The sequence below is a fragment of the Amia ocellicauda genome, chromosome 16, assembly GCF_036373705.1.
Source record: "Amia ocellicauda isolate fAmiCal2 chromosome 16, fAmiCal2.hap1, whole genome shotgun sequence".
Classification (NCBI taxonomy): Eukaryota; Metazoa; Chordata; class Actinopteri; order Amiiformes; family Amiidae; genus Amia; species Amia ocellicauda.
The window spans coordinates 17,424,876-17,445,338 of NC_089865.1; the positions used below are offsets into that span (position 1 = coordinate 17,424,876).

The window sequence follows — 20,463 nt, forward strand, 5'->3', positions numbered from 1 at the left end:
GTTTCCCCATCTTTTATTTCAAATGTTCCTCTTGCTGAATCATTGCAAAACTTGAAAGCAGAGTTTGGCCTGCAAAACATTTAATTAAACTGTTATGATATAAGATACTGCTTGATTTTTATACATTTTACAGTCTGTGATGAATACCCGTAGGCTGTTTGATTGTTGCTACGATACCACTGTAGATATGAGAGATATAACTTACAAGATTCCACAGATCAGTTAAATACTGTCATTAGGACAATCCTTGATGAATAATAACAACAACAAAAAGATAATGAAATCCAGCTTCTGAATTGAAAATACCCACAAAGATTAAAGTGCTGCTTAAGGAAATAGATATGCTTTCTTTCACTCATTGTGATTACTATTGGACCATTGCACCTATGGTTACTTGATCCTACTCATAATCAATGTTGTTTGGTTTCTTTCATCTTAGAAGCAAATCTTTCCGATTCATCAGTGTTTGGTGATCACTTCTCATTGACTGCAATTGTACTCCAACCCATATAGCCTACTGTAGTTAATGTACATTTTATTTTTATGTTTGCCTATATGAATTTAATCTTGGGCTTCATGTATTAATTCTTTCATTTATTTGTATTTATAGAGCTCTGGTGACTTTGGAAGCGGCTATGGAGAGAAAACACAATCGGTAACAATTGTTTAAATAAATGTTTTAAGGTCCTTCCATGGAGAACTCTATTGGCATATCTCAGTCATAGAACTGATAGTTATTGAACACTCCACGTAAGTATTTAGGCAAACATTTAACCATTTATTCGCTTCTTGAAATCCATACACAGAGATCACAGAAGCTGTCTGACTGCCATCAGAGGATGGCATTTGAAAATGTGCTGAGTTTGAGGACACCAAAAACAACAGCGGAAAATCATGAATCATGAACACCTCGCTTTTAAGATCTTATCTAAGGCCACTAACATCTAGTTCCATCAGCATTTTGTTCAAGATCAGAAATTTGTGTATTTGTCTTCAGACCCACATACTAACTGTGTAATTACTAATTCACTACAGACAAGATCCAGCATGCCAGCATCTATGCTTGTCTGGTAAAACGCATAAATTATAATGGAAAAACAGATGTCTCCTTTTGGGCTACAGGCTACTCAGGCTACCTTTAATCCTCATATTTGAACCTTGCCTACTCTTCTGCAGTGTTGGGCCGCTTTCACCCTTATCATGTAAACCTCCCATTGCTGTTGAAGAATTGGGTTAGTAGGCCCTCCATTGGGTGGATGTGGTCTGAGTTTTGGGCTTCCGCTGTGAAGGGCCACTGCTAAGAAAGGGATGATTTTACATTTTCAGTACTATAAAAAAAAAATGCAACACTGTAAAGAGAACTATACTTCAGAAGGAGTTGTTTTAGTTTATATAATATTTCCACTCTGGATTTGATATGAAGTGGCAGTTCTGAAATGACTAACCTTGAAAACCGTGCCAATTTTACAGCAGTACAAAAAAAGAAGCAGAAAAACAAACTGTAAAGAGATTTCCTGTCTTTTAAAACTAAACATATATTGTAAAGTTATTTTCTTCCACAATTTTCCCTGTGGGGTACTTCTGTGACATATACTTATTCTGCACTTTTGAACAGCTTCCCTTAACTCTTTCAGGCCAATACCCCTCCGTCTCTCATGAATCAGTTACTAGAGGTGATGTAGAAGAAAATTCACACAAAGCTTTAGTCTAAATCATTACCATAAAAGCTCCACTTTCCCCTACAAAATCCAATTAATTGTGCATAGGTTAAGCAGCACTCCACAGTAAAGAATCAAGTTTGCAGACTTCATAGCAGTCTATTTCTGTCAGTCTTTTTCAACTAAAATTAATGACATGCAAGCTTCCACTGCGTCTCCCTCAAGAACCGAATTTGCTTAAGATCTTGCTTTTATTCTTTTTAAACACACTACCCTTCTCCCAAAAGTCTGAGGAGGAAGTTGTTATGCATCCCTATGGGAGCTTAATTTATTTTCACTTCCCACACAGGGACTCCAATAACTTTTTCAATGTTTCTGCTTCTTCTCAGCTGACACATGCAAACTGGGACTCTGCCCTACTAAAGGGCCACATTGCTGGGGGCCACAGTGCTTGATTAACGTCCTCCTCCTATTGATAACCCTATACAGACATGCTGTTCGTCACTAATTGAGTAATTGTACAGTCAAACATCATACAATTAAAGAGGTTACTTTTTAATGTGATTTCTTATTAGAAATTGAAACTTTCCCCTGCATAGCAATGGAGATCTGCTTAGCACATTGACCGAGGTTAGTGTTTGACCGTAACATCCTCTAAAACACCTCCCGTATATAAACACACGTTTTAAAGCATAGCGCTCTCAGATTCTACCACTTGGTTAATGGTTAATCGTGAACTGAAGCGCAAAATCATTGTAGTCTGCGTTCCATGGTGAGACATTCCTAATACATTACTGCATCGCATATCAATTGAAGAGCTCTGTGCTGTCTCTCAAGAGTCTACATATTTCTCCAGTCCAGTCGCTCTGACGGAGAGTGTAGGTCGATATCTGTGACAACCACTGTGCCCCACCTGTAAAATAGTGATGACACCTCCTTGGCAGTCACCATGAATGGCCATTTCCCCTATTTTTAGCTTTAGACCCCCCTGCCCTTCTCATTCTTCACATAGCCTGGCTGCCTGCCTCCCACATACCTGTTGTCGATTTCGGCAGTCAGTGCAAGAATCGAGGTGTTCTGTCATGGCTGGCATCCTCAAATCAAGGGGGTGCATCCAATCGCTTTTGTTCCAGGGGTGTTTGAAAGATGAGGCCGTGACCGAACACCTGCTTACACGGCACACGCCCACAGCCTGGCAACCGCATGAGTCTCGGCTGCAAACTTTCACACCCTTTCGCTTGTTTGTCTTGCAAACCAGTACAGGGTCGCACACATATATATTTTTTATTAGCCAAGAGCTTTTCACAGCCAATGGGTTCTCATTTTTGTTGGCTGTGAATGCATACCATACCACTTATGTTACTTCTTAATCTACAGCTGCATGACTGTAGGTGTCTGTGTAGGACGGGGGAGGGGGATCGTTACAGTTTACAGATATGCACTGGCCTGCGGCGGACATCCTCTTGTGTGAGATCTGTAGTGGACCCTGAAGTGTGACACTTAAATTGAAAGGCTGAATGGAAACTATACTGAAATATGAGACGCTTAATCTTCGGCCCTCTTGATCTGTAGCACAAAGTTGGCTCTTCTTCAGCATTGCTTGCTTATAGCCAAATCCGAGCTTTCTTTGGAATTTAGTTCAGCGTAAGGCATCCTTTAGGTAGAGTTGATAAGTATACAACACAAAATAAGACCACAGCAGTTTTTGCTTGCTTGGTCTGGTCAATCATGCAGGACCTGACATATGTATTAGGGGAAGGGAATTATTGTTAGGACAATTCCCTTTTTGTTTAAAGAGTATAACTGCTTGTTAAAGACAGCCATCAGTTTTAAGCAAGTGACAACACATTTGTCCTGAATTATGTAGTTGTCCCTCTCTTTATAGACAACCCCTCCATCCCTGCGTCCTCTCCAGCAACCTCCTGTGACATCAAAACCCTCTACTTCTGCCAGCAAGGCCGCCGAACGAGTGGCCGCCGAACGGGTGGCCGCCGAACGGGTGGCCGCCGAACGGGTAGCCGCCGAACGGGTAGCTGCCGAACGGGTGGCCGCCGAACGAGTGGCTGGTGAGTGCTCATAAACTGAACAAATTATTCACAGCTGTTGTTTATTAGTAGTCGTAATTTCTTTAAGTGTTTTGTGAAAAGTAACTGTCTTGACCATTTAATTTTGCCCTACCAGTTTGAAAGTGTTTGTATAACTTTCAGATTTTTTTAACTCCCTGTTAATACAGTACACCTACATCATCATGAATAGTAAATTTAAGGTACTGAAATAAAGAGCTGAAAATCAACGACTTAATCAAAATCTTATAGAAAGCACTAATAAACCTTTCACAATACTTAGTGCTACTGTTACTCTGTGTGGGCTTGTGGCTCCCCCTTGTGGTTACAGTCGGAAATTCAAAAAATACTTTTTGGAAAATTGATTGCTTACAAATGTTTGCCCTATATATTTAAACCATCTTATCTGCATCGTTTTCTGTGTCCATCAGTATAGCAAAAGGGTCCATTTCCACAAGTGCAGCTTTTGCCAGGCACTTCACGGAGGGTGGTGAATCAAAAGATTGTACACTGGTTAAACTGGTCCCCAAGTTAATGGCTTCTGATCCCGATTCAGGCAATTTTTGAAGGCCTAATGATTCCTAAGGGATTATGGGATACACACGATACACACAGTCAGACAAAAAATGACAATGATATTCTGTTCTGATCCTAATGGTGGAGTCTTCTCACTTTGCAGTGGAGTCCAAGCCCGGTTTACCAGGTCCAGAAGGTAAGCTACTGGAATCCGTTTACAATTCTATAGAATTCAATGTTATATGTCCACTGTCTTAGCCAATGTCTTGTCAGAAAAGCTTTAGCGCTTTAAGCTATAAAAAAACAAGGTAGACCGATGCAATAAGTTAGCTTCTGTTGTTCACCTCACAATAAACCACAGTCCGTTAACCATCTGTAAAGGAGACTTTAAAATTTGAAGTTTGCAAACCGAACATGGACTTTGACCTGGTCTGGTGAAAGGCATTCACATTTGCTTTCTTTTAAAGGCCCAGTTGGTCCCAAGGGAGATAAAGGAGACCGGGGCGATAAAGGCCTAAAGGGAGATATGGGGCCTGCCGGGCCTAAGGGTGATGGAGGAATTGGGTCAAGTGGAGGAGTCCGTGGAGAAAAGGTAAAAAAACTAAATTTGGCTTCACTACACAGTACCATTGGGTCCTCTGTGGCCTAGGGAAGCACAGCAACCTAAAACAATATGGAGGTTCAAAGACTGTATAATTTCAAAGCTGTAGAATGCTATTCGTTGCTGTAAAATGTGTCTCGAGCCTGAAGAGCGCTGCCATCCATAAACATCTGATTACTGTGTCAGTGTGGTCTAACAAATTGAACATGGCAAATTATAACTCCACTAACAGATCCACACTTCCACACTAGGAAACAACAGATTGTCAAGATCTGTTCACCATTTGAAAACAGAAAAGACTCCATGCATGAACACTGGAGCTATGTTGTTATGCAGTTAGATTAATAGTACTCAATGTACTCAAACCTGTTTATTGATCTGTTTTCTAACTGCCACTGTCATTTTTTTCAGGGTCTCCAAGGAGAAAAAGGCATAAAGGTATATCTCCCTTTTATAGGTTTATTTAAGCTAAAATATAGTAATGATGTTGATGATCAATATAGGTCTGTTCATTCCACATTATTCTAGAAATACAATTGCAATCTGCAATTTAATCAAATTGATAATCAACATAAATAAACTATGTGCAGAGACTAAATGTGAATGTGCCTATTCCAAGAGCTTTCTATTCATACTGATCAGATATTAGTATTAAGAACATTTTCAAAGTGTGCATCATCAGCCAATGTCCTTATTTAAGTTCTTTCCTTTTCTTTTCCATCTCCTCCGCTTTGTCTCTAGGGAAGTGCTGGTTTTGGTTATCCTGGAGTAAAGGGGGATTCTGGCCCTCCTGGTCCCCCTGGTCCCCCTGGGCCCCCTGGCCCTGCAGCGGAGGTGGTGAAGCGGGGTGATGGCTCTGTGGTGCAGCAGGTGGTGGGAGCCCAGGGTCCCCAAGGGCCACCCGGACCCCCGGGTGCAAAGGGGGCGCCAGGAATTGACGGAGAGCCAGTGAGTCCGACATCTTTTCTGATCACCGTTGCTAACAATACACACTACACAACCATAGCCCGGGTCTGTAAGAGTGAAAGGGCTGCTCTGGGCCCTGGTCATTGTCTTGGAGGAAACTGTGGTAGTGGTTGGGCTCCAGATAGAGGTATTAAATAAGCTGCCATCTGCAATTGAAGTCCCACCCTTTTCTTTGCGCTTGGGGCGTGGAGATTGTAATTTAATTTTTTGCTTCAGATTTAAACCTAGGAAGAAGCATTGTGCAACATTTTCACCTGAGAAGATTCTATTTTCATTTTCATCAGATATTTGAAAAAATATATATGTGTGTGTGTATATGTGTGTATATATATATATATATATATGTGTGTGTGTGTGTGTGTGTGTGTATGTATATATATATATATATATATACTGTACTTAGCCTGCACAGGCAGTGAGATTGTTCATTCTTTATTCAATATTTCCCTCCAAGATTGGAGTTCTTGAGTCTTGAGAAGAAAACGTGTGGTGTTCCTGTAATTATTCAAATGTCTCTGACTTCAAGAAAGGGGGACTGTATTGCTGATAAAGTATAGTATGGGGAAAAATAGTATAGGGCTAATTATGCCATTATTTCCAACTATTTTAAATTGGTTGTAATTTTCTGAATGATGTTAAAAGACATTAAAAGGCTATTTTGTCAGAGTTATTATTAACATCTTTATTTTTAACTATTATAATAGTCAGTTACTGTATGTTCAGTTTTAATTTAGCTTAGGTTTGTGAATAGAGTTTGTGTTTCAGGCATGTAAGAAGTATGGTACAGATCCGATTCTAGAGAATTCTTAAGTTCTTCAATTCTTAAGATTTTGATAGTTGTTTTACATTGACTGACTTAAAATGGTAGAATTGAAATTGTTGTTTCAAACACATTTTATAAAGTTGTGAATTAATTTGTAGTTGCAGTTTTCAGTTTTACACTTCTACAATTTTCACTTTAATGTAATTGGTGAATTTTAGGGTTACAAGTGATGACCTTTATGCAAACAAGAATACATTTTGATCATGTTTTCCTTTCAACAGGGTGATCCGGGTGAAGATGGTAAAACAGTAAGTAATTTTTTCTCAACTGATTGTGAACACCATCATTTTTAATACAAAACTTTGGTTTTGTTCAGCATTTTAAGTACCGCACACTTAGCTTATACTAAGATAAACTTCTTTGAGAAGTCTTATCACATTGGATGGTAGGAATGCTGCCTAAAAACACATAATCCCATAATCGATTCATGGAGTTCTATCCATGTGATGTGGTGAACAGTCCAAATGTGGCACCATGTGATCAGTTGTGTTTCCCATCAGGGTGCTGACGGCCCCCCAGGTTTTCCTGGAACTCCAGGGGACCCAGGAGTCAAAGGAGAGAAGGTATAGAAACCAATTAGAATTGTTTTTGCTGAAAAGGTCTGCCGTTCCTTTCTCTTTTCTAATGCTTCTTTCCTACAGGGTGACAAAGGTGACGGTCAGCCAGGACCCAGGGGACCCCCAGGGCCTCCCGGACCTCCAGGGCCCTCTCGCATTGACAGACCGGTACGTCTCTCTTTCAACAGCCTAGTTGAATCACTCTGAAGAGGCTTGAGCTGGTCTACAGCCAGAATCACACTGTAATAGCCTAAACAAAAATGGAGCAAAACTGCATACTCTTAACCCTTCTACCTGCTACTGCATTATGCCCATGTGCCCAGTCACACTTTCACATTTGTGTTTAATTTAAATGTATATTTTGTTCCTAAACTAACTGCTAAACTGTCTGTGGTGCAGGGATTTGATTTATCCACTGACTTTTTCTCTTTTATTTTTGGAAGACGTTTGATGACATGGAAGGGTCTGGATTTGATATGGACAGTTTTCGGGTATGTTATAATTTAATGTATTTTTTAAATTCCTGTGTTGGTTCTTTTAGGGTTTTCTTTGAAGAGTCTTTGGTAGTCTTTCTAGGCTTTTGTTGTAGCCACTGTTGTTGTCTACAGTTAAGGTCAGTGAACTAAAATGTCAGACTAACCTCTGATTCATGTCGGATTCTCACCAATTTGAGTCTCACTAAGTATCCAATTAGAGCTGAAAATCTTTACAAGGTCTCTTCTTTAGGGATTGGTTACTTAAGCCTGTGAAATAAATCTGCATATGATTTATTTTGTTTTACAATTGTTTACTTTCATTTTAGTTTTGTTTCTGTTAATTTGTATCCCCATTCCTTTAAACATGTATAAATGCCTTCTTCTAAAACTGTATAATTATAAAAATATATGTACATACAACTTCTGTTCTTATTTAAGCATCTGAGGACATTCTTAATCTCAGAGCTATCTGTCTGGGTTTTGATTTCCGTCAGGACTTTCTTCTAGTGTGATGTATTTCTTTCCAGCTTTTCTCTCAGTGTTTTCTCTCTTGCTTCTGCAGGGTCTTCCAGGCATTCCTGGCCCTCCCGGTCCACCAGGGCCCCCTGGCCCCCCAAACTCCTTGAGTCCTCTGGGTTCTGGCATCATTACTGGTGCAATGGGGCCCCCTGGTCCCCCCGGCCGTGAAGGGAAAGATGGATTGCCCGGCCCTCCAGTAAGTCCTGAATTGTGAGGAATGGAGTAGAAGGGTTTCGTTCTCAACCATGACTGCTTACATCTGTGCAACAATCACTACAAACCAGGGAATGATGGTGGCAGCTAGATTGAACTGAACCAATATTGTTCTGTCTAGATTCTAGAGACACTAGAGATGGTGCTTGAATTATTTTAGAAAAAGAAAGAGATCTTCTGTATGCTTTCTGTGGAATCTTTATTCCATCACTATTTCTGAAGCAGGCTGCTACCATATTGCTTCCTTATTTTGTTATATTTTAAAAACTGAAACCAGAGATGGCTTTATAGTATAGTATAGATCAAGTAAAACTCGATCAAAGCAGCTGTTAATCAAGAGACAGGTGTGTAATCACTAACTTGTGTGTTTATTTTAGGGTCCCCCTGGCCCGCCAGGAAATGTTGGTAAACCAGGAAGTGCAGGGCCTAAAGGAGACACGGTGAGCAACATCTGAAAACAGGAAGCACATTTCACTCAACTTTGCATTGGCATTGGTCTTAGGTTTGTTAGCCTCTGAAACTGGAGATCATTGTTGTGTCTTCTGACCCCACAGGGAGAACCAGGTGAATTGGGACTTCCTGGTCCAGTTGGTGAGAAGGTGAGTGCTAGGATCATCGAACACCTCAGTTTCACTCCTTCACTGTGTGGTTCAATTGCACAAACTTAAAAAGTATAACTACTGGGTGATGTTTTACATTTTCTAGCTCACTATGATTAACGGGTGGAATTCTTCCAGCTACAGTATTGTGGTAACAAACCCAATGCCTGTGTCAACCTTTGCCCGGGACACATCTGTCAAAATTGATTGTCAGCCTCTGCAGAGGGTTTCTACTGGGTTAACCTGACTTCCCCCCCCCCTTATCTTATCAAAATGCCCTTGAGAACTCTGATAGATATAATCCACCGATTTGAAATTTGAAAAGGCATGACTAAGGAGTTCAACGGAATCGATTTGATGATGTCATCTAATTGGAATGTGTTCATTCAGTTCATCTTTAGTTAAATAATCTTTGATAAGAGCATAGTGCAGTTTGTACTTGTTTTATTTTCTAAAAATACTGATTTTCTAAAGGGTATGTTGTCAGCAATGCTTCATCTATATATAGTTTGTATTAGTTCCTTAGAAATACATACACGTTGAAGTATTTAAACAGAACATGTCGTTATTTAAGACCTTGAATTATACATAGATACAATAATAATGACATACCTTTGTATATAAGCATTTTCTATAACTCTAATGGATGTGCAGTGCTCTGGACTTCACACCTTAAGGAGCCACTGGAAGAACTGTTTTCTTTCTCCACACAGCAATTGAAAGAGAATTACCATATTTCTTTGGAATACAGCCTCCCCTCTGCTTCTCTTGTCCAAGCAGGGCTCTCTCCGTCCTATCCCACCCTATCTCTTACAACTGCTGTCTCTCTATTCCTCCTCATCCTCCTCAGGAATGGCTGGGTTGCAGGTACCAGGTCTCCTGCATGGCGTTTCTAGTTTGGGATTGGGTTTAGGGAGTCCAAGCAACATACAGATTAGTGGCCCGCTCTTAAATTCAGATTAATATCCCAGCAGGAAGTCAAGGGGCAGAGAATGTGTTTCGGTTATGATTATGGATTGATTGCGAGAGGACGTTGCATTGGACGTTGAATGTTTTTGACAGGCATGCAGATTATAATCGTCTGTCGTATTATATTAATTTATGCATGGGTAGATTGGGATCAGTTTGTGTTGCAGTAGACTATTTTCTTAGTTTGGCTGGCTAGGTTAATAACTGTGCAATTCAAAACAGCCCACAAAGGGTTTTGAATATTTTTGTTAATTGTGCTAAAACTGATATTTTATCGCAACATCACAATATTAAATTGACAACAATGGAGGGAAGAATATAACAATATAACACATTATTTTTAATGTTTTAAATAATTCTACAGAGTAGCCAGGATATGATATGGGTAGTATTGGCAAGTTCTTGGAAAAAATAAAATAAATTATATTACTCATTTTAGAATCGAGCATTTGAAGATCTTATTGATTTAAAGAATGATTTTCATTAACAAGACATAAATGATCTAGTTTGGTGTGAATTGCATTTTGCTGGTGTTGATGCCTCATAACAGTTTAAAGAAGTGCCTATAATGCAATCCAAGCTAATTACATTCATTTTACAGTCAGGGTGATACAATTATCGTGTAAGCTATGAGCACAGCACTGTGACTGTATTGCTTGTGGAGGGGGAATGCCTTTTGAATCTGCTTGGCGTGTAACAGACATTTCAATTATCAATTACGTAAGCATTTCACATTACTGGTTTAATATTGCATCATTCAGATATATTGAAATGCCATAGCTAAATATAGTTATACAGTTATTACAATAAATGATCAAAATATTAAAAACAAAAGCCTTTTTTTTTGTGACATGAGCATGACATTAAATTCATAGTCCAGTCCAGCTGTCGGTGTGTTTGTTGCTTATTGAAATACCGTAGCATGGCCAAGAAACACTGAATATTTCTAAGGTGCTTTTAATATGATCTACAAATGGCCACCTGTTTGAGCTCAATTTTAAATGTTCCCCCATCAGCCTGTTTGGTTTGAGTTGAACAATATCTGTGTATAAATGCATTAACATCTACTAATTACTGATTGTATCTAACTAGGTGACTTTTCTGAATTCAAAGGAGAACCCCTGCATGTCAGCTTGCTCTTGTGTCAGTGTGTTCTCTCATACTCTGGTCCTACCCTGCAGGGTTCGAAGGGAGACGGTGGGCTACCTGGCAAGCCCGGAGAGGGGGGATTGGCTGGACTTCCTGGGCCAATGGGACCCGTAGGCCCACCAGGACCACCAGGACCTCCAGGCCGAGGTTTCCAAGTTGGCTTTGTGAGTCACCCATTCATCTGTCAGGATTCATTCAAGAGCATGTCACAGGAACTCCTTGAACAGTGTTTCTGTAGCAGTTTATCACTTGTTCATTGTGAACATCATAAGAATGTTTTTGTCAGATAATTATATGAGGTAAGTTGTTATGAGACATATTTTAAAGGATCTCTGCCATTTCCATATGAGCTTTTTCATTAACATCCAGTAGCAAGTAGATTAACAGCCTGAAGGTAACAGACTATACTGGCTTAGACTGTATTCTGACCAAGCGGAAAACACAGCATCCAGCTTCAAATCAGATACAGATGCAAGGTACAATATTTACAGGCATGAACCCCAGTCTCTCTCAACCTGTTCTTCTTGGATTGGGTCTTGATTTTTTTCAAATGCTAACAAAGATTTTTGTCCGAAGGATGATATGGAGGGCTCAGCTTTCGGACAATTCGGTGGAGTACCTGGCCCAAGAGGACCAGAGGGACGGCAGGTATACATCTTTGCAGCATAGTTGTCAGAAAGAACAGTTACAGTTCTGCATGTGTAATAACCTTGAGCTCTGATTATTAATTAATTTATGATTTTTCTGTTTGTTTATAGGGTCTACCTGGAATTCCAGGTGTACCGGTGAGATTTTTCACTCTTCTTCTATTGATTGTGTGTAAAGCATTCTTGCACAATCCCCTGTAATCACTTTGGAGTCCCAACAAAGCCTTTTTGCTTTTAAAAACATATGCATCTGAATCTTATGTTTGAACATGAAAGTACCAACTATATCTACAAATATAATGCCCATCACATTCTGTTTGGAATGTCTCAGTAGTTTATCCTTCCATTGCTACTTTTGGTTTGGTTTGCAAAGGTTCAATGAACGTATCCCAAATATTCAGAAGACTCTCCCAGAATAATTTGTATTCAATTTACTACTGGAGAAAAATATTAGGTGGTATGTGATTTTGGAGATCGATACAATGTGACATACAGGAAAACGGAAAATAAGTAATTTTTATCATCTTTAGGTTATCGGGGACTTTTGGTCAGAATTCTAGAAGAAAACAGTCCCAAGTTCTTAAACCCTATGAAGATTTGAACAAATTAGATCCCCACTTTGTATTCCTTTGTTGCTGTATTTAATTATATGATTTTTCTTCAGGGCAAGCCCGGTTTCCCTGGTTTACCTGGCGAAAAGGTATAATTTTATTTTTTTGTCAGTCCAAAACTTCCATTTTCATTTCAATGATTCTTAGCTCTTTCTATATTGAGGGAGCAAGCTGTACCATCTTAATTTCCTTCAATTAATACTGTAATGCATCTTCTCTGTGATGCTGTTTCGATTTTATATATTTGTATAGGCTAGCTGTTTCAGTGAATACAACTTTAAAAACAAAAATATTTCTCCAACAAAAAGGGAGCCAGTGCAATGGGGATGTTTATTAATGTTACACAGATGAGTCTATTAATGCTTTATAAGATGTTCTGAGTTATTGGTTTGTTTTGTACTATGAGCAGCACTTGTATAATTTAAAGGGCCCCCCATTTCACAAACAAATCTACCATCATTGGTGCACTATTTTTGGTTCCTTTTTTGTTTGCTTGTTGGTTTTATGCATTATAACTATAAGGCAAGAAAAGCAATGGTCTACATTTTTAGGCATTGTTGGTGAAGATATGTTGGAGATTACAGTCCCTGGAAATAATTCCAGATTATTCAATCTTGTTGAACAAGTGAAATGAGTTTACAGCTTTGAGACTCGTCAATGAGACCGAGATTTTTATTTTTCTTAAGGGGACATCAGGAACCTCTGGATTGAGTGGCAGACCAGGACTAGATGGGTTCCCAGGACCTCCGGTAGGCGACAAATCATTTAATTGTTTCTGTTAAACTGACATCTTAATTATCGCATGTTATTCCTACATCAAGCAAATGGTTCCGTTTAAGGCTTGGCCATATATTTTTCAAACCATATCTTGATTATGGTTATATTTTTCTCCCAATTCTTAGGGTGCAAAGGGTGACGTTGGAGACAAAGGTGAAAGAGTAAGTGATTGATTTATTTATTTCTGCAACCCCCAACTTAAACCTTTAACCGTCTGGAATAATGTCATATCTAAATAAATGTAAGTGGATTTAATACACTGACTTTGGTGTGTGTGTGTGCGTGTGCAAAGCTTGACACTCAATATCTTCAGTAGTTGGAGACCTGTATTTGGAATTGCTGAGATACTGTTGACCAATACCTTCATATCTAAAGCCAACTATTGCTTTATAAAATCATGTATTCAGCTGGTATTGACCAAAGTCCATATGAAGCATCCTTATATAGCTGTCCTAGATTAGCTTTCAAAAGATTTGTTTGATAAAATGTAATACCTCTAATGTGTTACACCAATAACGGTAAATAACACCATATATGTATATAATTAGATTGACATTAGCATACAATTAATTTAACTTATAATTCCATGGTTTAAATAAATACTTTTAACCACAAAGTGCTGCCATTGCTTGTTGGACAAAAATACTTTAATCTCATTCATCTTGTCTAATGGTTGACAGACAGTGTTACAGTATACTGTGTGAGTGTGATTGGCATGGACTAATGTGCTTCCCTGTCTCTACAGGGTGATCCTGGGCGAGATGGAGTTGGCGTTCCTGGTTTACCTGGCCCTCCCGGCCCTCCTGGACAGATCATCTATCAGACATCAGGAAACGTAAGACATTGTAACTGACAATAGTGCAGCATTTTATTTAGAATTAACTTGTACCCTCTTTCCATGTTCTTGATTGCTTACCTGCTCATCCGTATAGCATTTCTGCTTTGGGTTCTATTTACAAAACTGGAAAAGTTTTAAAAACATTTTATAGGATATAGAGCCTACATGGTCATGGTTTTAGATATGTAGCCTTTTTTGTAAATCTGTAAAAAAAGACAGGTTGAGGTATCAGTGTGGTTTGTCATTTTCATCATCAAACACTAGTAGACAATAAAAGTTAAGTTACTCTGTTTTGATCTCTTGACATTCAAGATTTTTCTTGACACAAAAAATACAATGTTTTTAATATCGTTACATATTGTTTTCCCCCTTTTTTTCAGCATGAAGAAGCTATTGGAGGTCCAGGTCCTCAGGTAAACATTATTTAGTTAAATGTCTTTTCCTCTTATAAACCAGATTTCATGCTGTGATAATGGGATTTGGGTGGAGCAGTAACATTGGGGGGGTGGGCACTAATCCAGAATGATTAAGGTCAAATACTAACTAGAGCAGTTTCCTAAATAGACACATCTGTTTGTTTTCTTAATCTGTATTGCATGCCTCTGTTTGATATATATATATATTTTTTTTTTTCTTCATCCCATGATCTTCTTGAAAAATACATCTCTGACCAGATCAAAAAGAAAAAGAAATGCAAAATACTGTTACTTACCCACATATATTTTCTAAAGCTGACTTTTGTTTGGATGTCAAAATAGGTTCATTGATCATTAATTTTGTAATGAACAAAATACAATTTCTTCCAATTGCAGGGAGGTAGTGGAATACCTGGCCAAGCTGGATTCCCGGTAAGAGATGATTTTCAATTTTTTCAAAATGGTTTCCAAGTATGTGATTGCATGGTCGGTCTTATTCATTTTGGTCTAATGCTTTTACTTTAGAGCAGAACATAAGCAGTAGTTATCTTGAATATAGTTTAAAGTTGTTTTGAAAAAATTCACATTATGACTGTGAGAACGGATTATTTGAGGTTTTTGTTGTTGTACCCACTCCAATAGGGCCCCAGGGGACCAAAGGGAGACAGAGGGGACCCAGGCCAACCAGGCTATGGTTTGAAGGTATGATACACTAATTTAGGTTTTTAGATGTAAAATATCCATAACTTTCATAAATGTAATTTGAGTATTTTTTAAAAAAATAGGACAGCTCTGTGAAGATTTATGAATTCATTCATTCATTTATTTAAATTTCTTTTACCACCAGGGAGAAAAGGGAGAGCCTGGTCTCATAATTGGTCCTGATGGTAATCAACTCTTCCACTCAGTGGGTGGATTAAGAGGAGAGAAGGTAACAGTGACTTGGTGGTTTGCTTTGTGCTTGTATCGTAGTGGTTGAATTTGAGATATCTTGTTTTGAAGTGGTATGATCCAATAGTCACCTCTGCCTTTCTATTCTTAGGGTGACAGAGGACCTTCCGGACCTGTTGGGCCTTCTGTAAGTAATGAGACAAAGTTCTCTTAAACCAGCTGGGCATAAACATATGTATAGATTGTAAAAAGCACAGAAGTTATTGTATTATGTATCTCTATATTCAATTTGCACTGATGCACAGTAGTGCTTGGCAGGTTTAGCTGTTATATAAGCAAAACTAAAAGACAAGTTGTAACAGCCAATTTCAGAGATCACCTCTAATTAAGTTTATTTCATATAGCCAACCTCAATTTGTGTCATTTACATGTCATTTACATTGTTTTTATTCTGATTCTGATTCTGATTCTTGTTATTTTTAGGGGGCTTACGGTCCTCAGGGACCAAAGGGTGACATTGGATTACCAGGCAGACCTGTGAGTATTGAAATACCAGTTTTGCTTTTCTGATTCTGGAGGAGATGTAGAATTGACTGCAAGTGGTGGTCATGCGGGGCAAGCAGAACTTTACAAGTTATACATTTTAACTTTTAACATTAACATAACATTATATGTACCAATACGGCAATCAATTAGGTTCTGGGATATCCCTTAACATTTTCTTTTGTAAACGAAGCTCGAAACTGAGCTGTTTGGAGATGCTGTCATTCAATCCAGTTTGTAATTAATTGTGTGATTTCCTTCCAGGGGCGCCCTGGTGTAAATGGGTACAAAGGAGAAAAAGGAGAGCCCTCCGATCCAGCTACTGGCTATGCCTACTCTGTAAGTGTGAACCTTTTGTGAAAACATTTGCATATCCTGGGATGTAACACGTTACTAGCTTGCAAGTTGCTTCAATCAAAATAATTGATTGAAATTGAAGTTGTAATTCTTATTTGCACGTACCGCAAGGGTACAAGTTACAAATTGTGAGAAAACAAGGTTATAAAACCAGCAATCTTTCTTGGTATATTTCAGGGCCCCCCCGGCCCCCCAGGCCCACCAGGACCCCCAGGACCCCCTGTCGATGTCAATCAGTTCATTGTGAGTATTGACCCAGACCCAACCACTGTGCCAATTTCTGCGTTCTGGTCTCTTCTTGTATGCACATGTGTTTATTTAGTTATTCAGTTGGTTCTTCATTTTTTATTATTATTTCTTTCAGAGATATAATGAAGGAGCACGTCAACATCCAGGCAAGTTCATTTCTTAAGAAAACCTTTATTTGATTTCACCATAGTAGTTGACAATAGGTGACAATTAGAAAAAGGATGATATTTTTGATTTTGACCTTTTAGTGAGCTTTTAGTAAGTATGTTTGTGTAGTATGTTAACACATCTTTAATGAGAGACGAGGTACCTGTCAGTTAATGTGGGTTTTGTTTGGGGGAACTGAAGTCCATGAATGCATGTTGGGTAATGATCAGTCTCTAGCTGTTGTAGACACCTTTCTCCATCTCTATAGTTACGGTAAACTGAGAGTCATTTGAGAATCACATTTTGAGTTGTTTCGTTCCATTAAAAAAATAAACTAATTTTTTGTGTATATATTAAATACTGTATTAACATTTTTCTTTTTAATAATAGCAGTTAAAGGTGAAAAGGGAGATCGTGGGACTCCAGGGATACCTGGGACTGCAGGTAAAACAAACAGCTGGGTTTTTTTTTTGGTTGTCTTCATGCCTAATACAAAGCAAGACCATGAGTGTGGCTGGTTCTGCCCTTTGGTCTTTGACCCTTTCTGAAACTTGCTGATGAACAATGGCAGAGGTTTAAAGTTGCTGAATTCTTTTGCAATCTTAGCCTGTCTACCACCTCTAGTTCTTTCCTCTCTACACAGCATTTTCATAACCAGGAGAAGTGTGATAGCGTTTGTCAGTTGTAAATGTTTAGTGCTACCACACTTTTAATTATAATGAAATTTGGGACAATTTATATTACACAATTAAATTCATAAACCTAAATGGCTAGACAGCCACCTCAAAATGTAGTCTACCTTTCAGAAAATTACATTGTGTTTTAAATATGATTTGTTAAGATAGAATATAATAACGCTTTCATTTGTTCTTTAGGTTTTAGCTCCGACTTTGATATTTATGCATTAAGGGTAAGTCTGTTTCCTTCATTTTATTAAAGTATGTCTGTGTCATTTGTAAAACATGCAACAATCTTTTGTTGACGGACATGTTTAGTTGTTTTAAATCAGAATTTGCCCCAAGGTCTTTTTCAAATTTAATTCACCACCTTCCATAAACTCTATTTCAGATTAGAAGATTACAGATAATCCCATGAATGTCTAATCTGATGTAGCGCTGATCAACTCAGGAACATAATCTGATCTTTTGATTTTATATTTTATTTTCAAGCTTTTTTAAAGGAATCCAGTGATAATTTGGACAGAGTTGAACACAACATTAAAAAAAACCATACATTATACATATTAATCCAGAGCTGTAATTTGACAGGCGGAGCTGAAAGGTGAACGCGGTGAGTCGGGGACCAAGGGAGAAAAAGGAGAGCCAGCCGGAGGTTATTATGACCCCAGATTCGGAGCAGTGCAAGGCCCACCAGGACAGCCAGGCATCCCCGGACTACCAGTAAGAGCCCCCGATGAAGGACTAAGAGCTAAAAATGCTTACATAGGAATTCATCATTCCTCTACTACAAATTTATTCTTAGTTTGCTTTCATAATTTTAAAGATAAATGGAGGTTGACCCCCAACCCAGTATCGACATTGGATGCAGAAGCTATTTAACAGGAGCCAATGTCAGATCCCAACCTGTTTTTCCACCTCAGGGTCCTAAGGGTGAATCAATTCAAGGGCCCCCTGGTCCTCAGGGCCCACCAGGGACTCCAGGGATTGGATATGATGGTCGTCCAGGAGCTCCAGGACAGCCAGGCCCCCCTGGACCCCCAGGTGCCCCTTCATTGCCTGGGGCCGCCAGACATCGTAAGTGCCAGCAGCAGACCCCTCTAATGACCACAGACATTGTCCTGCATTTAATCTCTTATATTTGCAGGAATAATAATATACATAGAAGTTGTAATTGTTTCAAATGTTACATTAAAAAAGGAAATGGCATTTAAACAAATATGCCCATAAGTATTGGAATGTATGGTTATACATACTCAGTATTGATTCTGAAACTTTGCTCATCTCCCGAAAGTTAACGGAACTTTCTGTTTTTCAGCTATCAGTATCCCAGGCCCCCCTGGGCCCCCTGGTCCTCCTGGATCTCCAGGTGTCTCTCAGGTATGTCTTCACATGAAGGCACATTTCAATGAAACTGAAGAAACTGGTTATTATAAATGACCTAAAGTCATCTAAAGTATATTTATATAAGAAAATAATAGGTTCAGATTAGTTTGATAGATGGGAGGGACTGACTTTTTTCCCATCATTGGAAGTGTATTAGTATAAAAACTTAAGTGGCTTTTTGTTTACAATTTGTAATGAAATAATATACAAATCCCACAGGAATAACGTATGAACTTAATTTCCTGCATTCCCACTGAGTTCTGTCTAAGCCCCTAACCCCAAACATAGTCTGACTGTAACCCTAACCCTGGCCACATCATACATGTTATTTACAGCAGAACCTAGGTGAAGTGTGTAAGGTATTCATGTGTTATTCATGTGGTATTCAAACATCAATTCATTTGTAAAGCTGTAAAGTGTGACTGGCATTTTCAATATAACCTTTCCAGTGTATACATGTATAATTTTTCAATGTTCTAATAGGTGACCGTTTTGAGATCTTATGAGACCATGCTGGCCACAGCAAGACGGCTGTCTGAAGGTACTCTCATCTTTGTCCTGGATAAGACCGACCTTTATGTCCGAGTGAGGGATGGATACAGACAAATTCAGGTAAAACAGGAAATTATTCATTTATTCAATTATAACAGACTTTTTCCTTTAAGAAACTCAACAGGCAAGTTTCAGTGAAAGGCCCTCTCTAGTTTGCAATCTTTCTTATTTGTTTTTTCATTTTTTATGAAGCATGTCATTCATGGACTTGGTTTCGATCTTAACATCTGACATAACATCTGAGTCTGTAATTCTATATTTTCTACATTTCAGTTTGCCATAAAACATTATTTGGTAATAAATAGACGAGACACAAAATATATTAACTTATATGGTATAAGGTAATGGAAACATGTTTATATTCAAGTGTTTTCTTTCTCATTCTAGCTTGGAGGCTATAAACCTTTTCTTTCAGGCCTGGTGAGTACATTTTCATTTCTGTGGTCTACATTGTATGTCTTGCATTAATACATTTGCATCTTCTGGATTATTGAGGCTGTAGTGGTGTAGTCGATAGTTTGACTTAGAAAATAGAAACTGCTCTAATATTGGTCCATAACAACCAAAAAAAATAAAGGTGAACAAATATTTGTGGTTGACGACAATATTTTATAATTCAATCTATTTGATTAGTTATCAATAGTTCATGGATCATCTAGTGGTCAGGTTAACCACCTGTTAAACACCTTTAATGTTGTATTACTTGCTCCATTTGTGTTCTGACTATCGGTTGGTCTTTGTGTCTGCAGGACAATGAAGTGGCTGAGGTACAGCCTCCTCCTGTAGTCCAATACCCGCATGATCCTTCTTTCAACAATGGAGCTGAGCACTTCTACCAGGGTGGCACAGTCCACCAACCAATAGATAACCCTCATCAGCCAGAGCAAGGCTTCGTCCCACACCCCAGTCCTCCAGAGCGAGAGCGAGAGCCCCCCAGGAGGACTCCATCACAGCCGGACAGCAGATATCCACAACAGCCGGACAGCAGATATCCACAACAGCCGGACAGCAGATATCCACAACAGCCGGACAGCAGATATCCACAACAGCCGGACAGCCGATATCCACAACAGCCGGACAGCCGATATCCACAACAGCCGGACAGCCGATATCCACAACAGCCGGACAGCCGATATCCACAACAGCCCGACAGCAGACACCCAACGCAGCCAGAGAGCAGATACCCCAGCTCACCTCCTCGTAGGCCTAACCAGCCTGAAAATACTCCTTCAAATCTCCACACACACACCTCAGGACCTGCAG

General features: G+C 39.0%; 1 protein-coding gene across 3 annotated transcripts in view; it reads left to right on the plus strand.

Annotated features, from left to right (window-relative positions):
* col18a1b (collagen type XVIII alpha 1 chain b) overlaps window positions 1–20,463 on the plus strand; it is a 92,638-nt gene that overhangs the window by 69,196 nt on the left and 2,979 nt on the right. For all 3 annotated transcript variants that reach the window (XM_066687279.1, XM_066687277.1, XM_066687278.1), the window contains 37 exons: window positions 611–655; window positions 3,544–3,724; window positions 4,401–4,433; window positions 4,705–4,829; window positions 5,250–5,276; window positions 5,580–5,786; window positions 6,849–6,875; window positions 7,128–7,190; window positions 7,269–7,352; window positions 7,628–7,675; window positions 8,223–8,375; window positions 8,770–8,832; window positions 8,947–8,991; window positions 11,142–11,273; window positions 11,686–11,757; window positions 11,868–11,894; window positions 12,421–12,456; window positions 13,054–13,116; window positions 13,270–13,305; window positions 13,890–13,979; window positions 14,363–14,395; window positions 14,795–14,830; window positions 15,041–15,100; window positions 15,246–15,329; window positions 15,441–15,476; window positions 15,773–15,826; window positions 16,097–16,171; window positions 16,367–16,432; window positions 16,554–16,584; window positions 16,976–17,029; window positions 17,461–17,495; window positions 17,854–17,985; window positions 18,186–18,339; window positions 18,581–18,642; window positions 19,132–19,260; window positions 19,588–19,620; window positions 19,950–20,462. In XM_066687279.1, the coding sequence (XP_066543376.1) occupies window positions 611–655; window positions 3,544–3,724; window positions 4,401–4,433; window positions 4,705–4,829; window positions 5,250–5,276; window positions 5,580–5,786; window positions 6,849–6,875; window positions 7,128–7,190; window positions 7,269–7,352; window positions 7,628–7,675; window positions 8,223–8,375; window positions 8,770–8,832; window positions 8,947–8,991; window positions 11,142–11,273; window positions 11,686–11,757; window positions 11,868–11,894; window positions 12,421–12,456; window positions 13,054–13,116; window positions 13,270–13,305; window positions 13,890–13,979; window positions 14,363–14,395; window positions 14,795–14,830; window positions 15,041–15,100; window positions 15,246–15,329; window positions 15,441–15,476; window positions 15,773–15,826; window positions 16,097–16,171; window positions 16,367–16,432; window positions 16,554–16,584; window positions 16,976–17,029; window positions 17,461–17,495; window positions 17,854–17,985; window positions 18,186–18,339; window positions 18,581–18,642; window positions 19,132–19,260; window positions 19,588–19,620; window positions 19,950–20,462 (3,144 nt within the window). The remainder of the gene's footprint in view (window positions 1–610; window positions 656–3,543; window positions 3,725–4,400; window positions 4,434–4,704; window positions 4,830–5,249; window positions 5,277–5,579; window positions 5,787–6,848; window positions 6,876–7,127; window positions 7,191–7,268; window positions 7,353–7,627; window positions 7,676–8,222; window positions 8,376–8,769; window positions 8,833–8,946; window positions 8,992–11,141; window positions 11,274–11,685; window positions 11,758–11,867; window positions 11,895–12,420; window positions 12,457–13,053; window positions 13,117–13,269; window positions 13,306–13,889; window positions 13,980–14,362; window positions 14,396–14,794; window positions 14,831–15,040; window positions 15,101–15,245; window positions 15,330–15,440; window positions 15,477–15,772; window positions 15,827–16,096; window positions 16,172–16,366; window positions 16,433–16,553; window positions 16,585–16,975; window positions 17,030–17,460; window positions 17,496–17,853; window positions 17,986–18,185; window positions 18,340–18,580; window positions 18,643–19,131; window positions 19,261–19,587; window positions 19,621–19,949; window position 20,463) is intronic.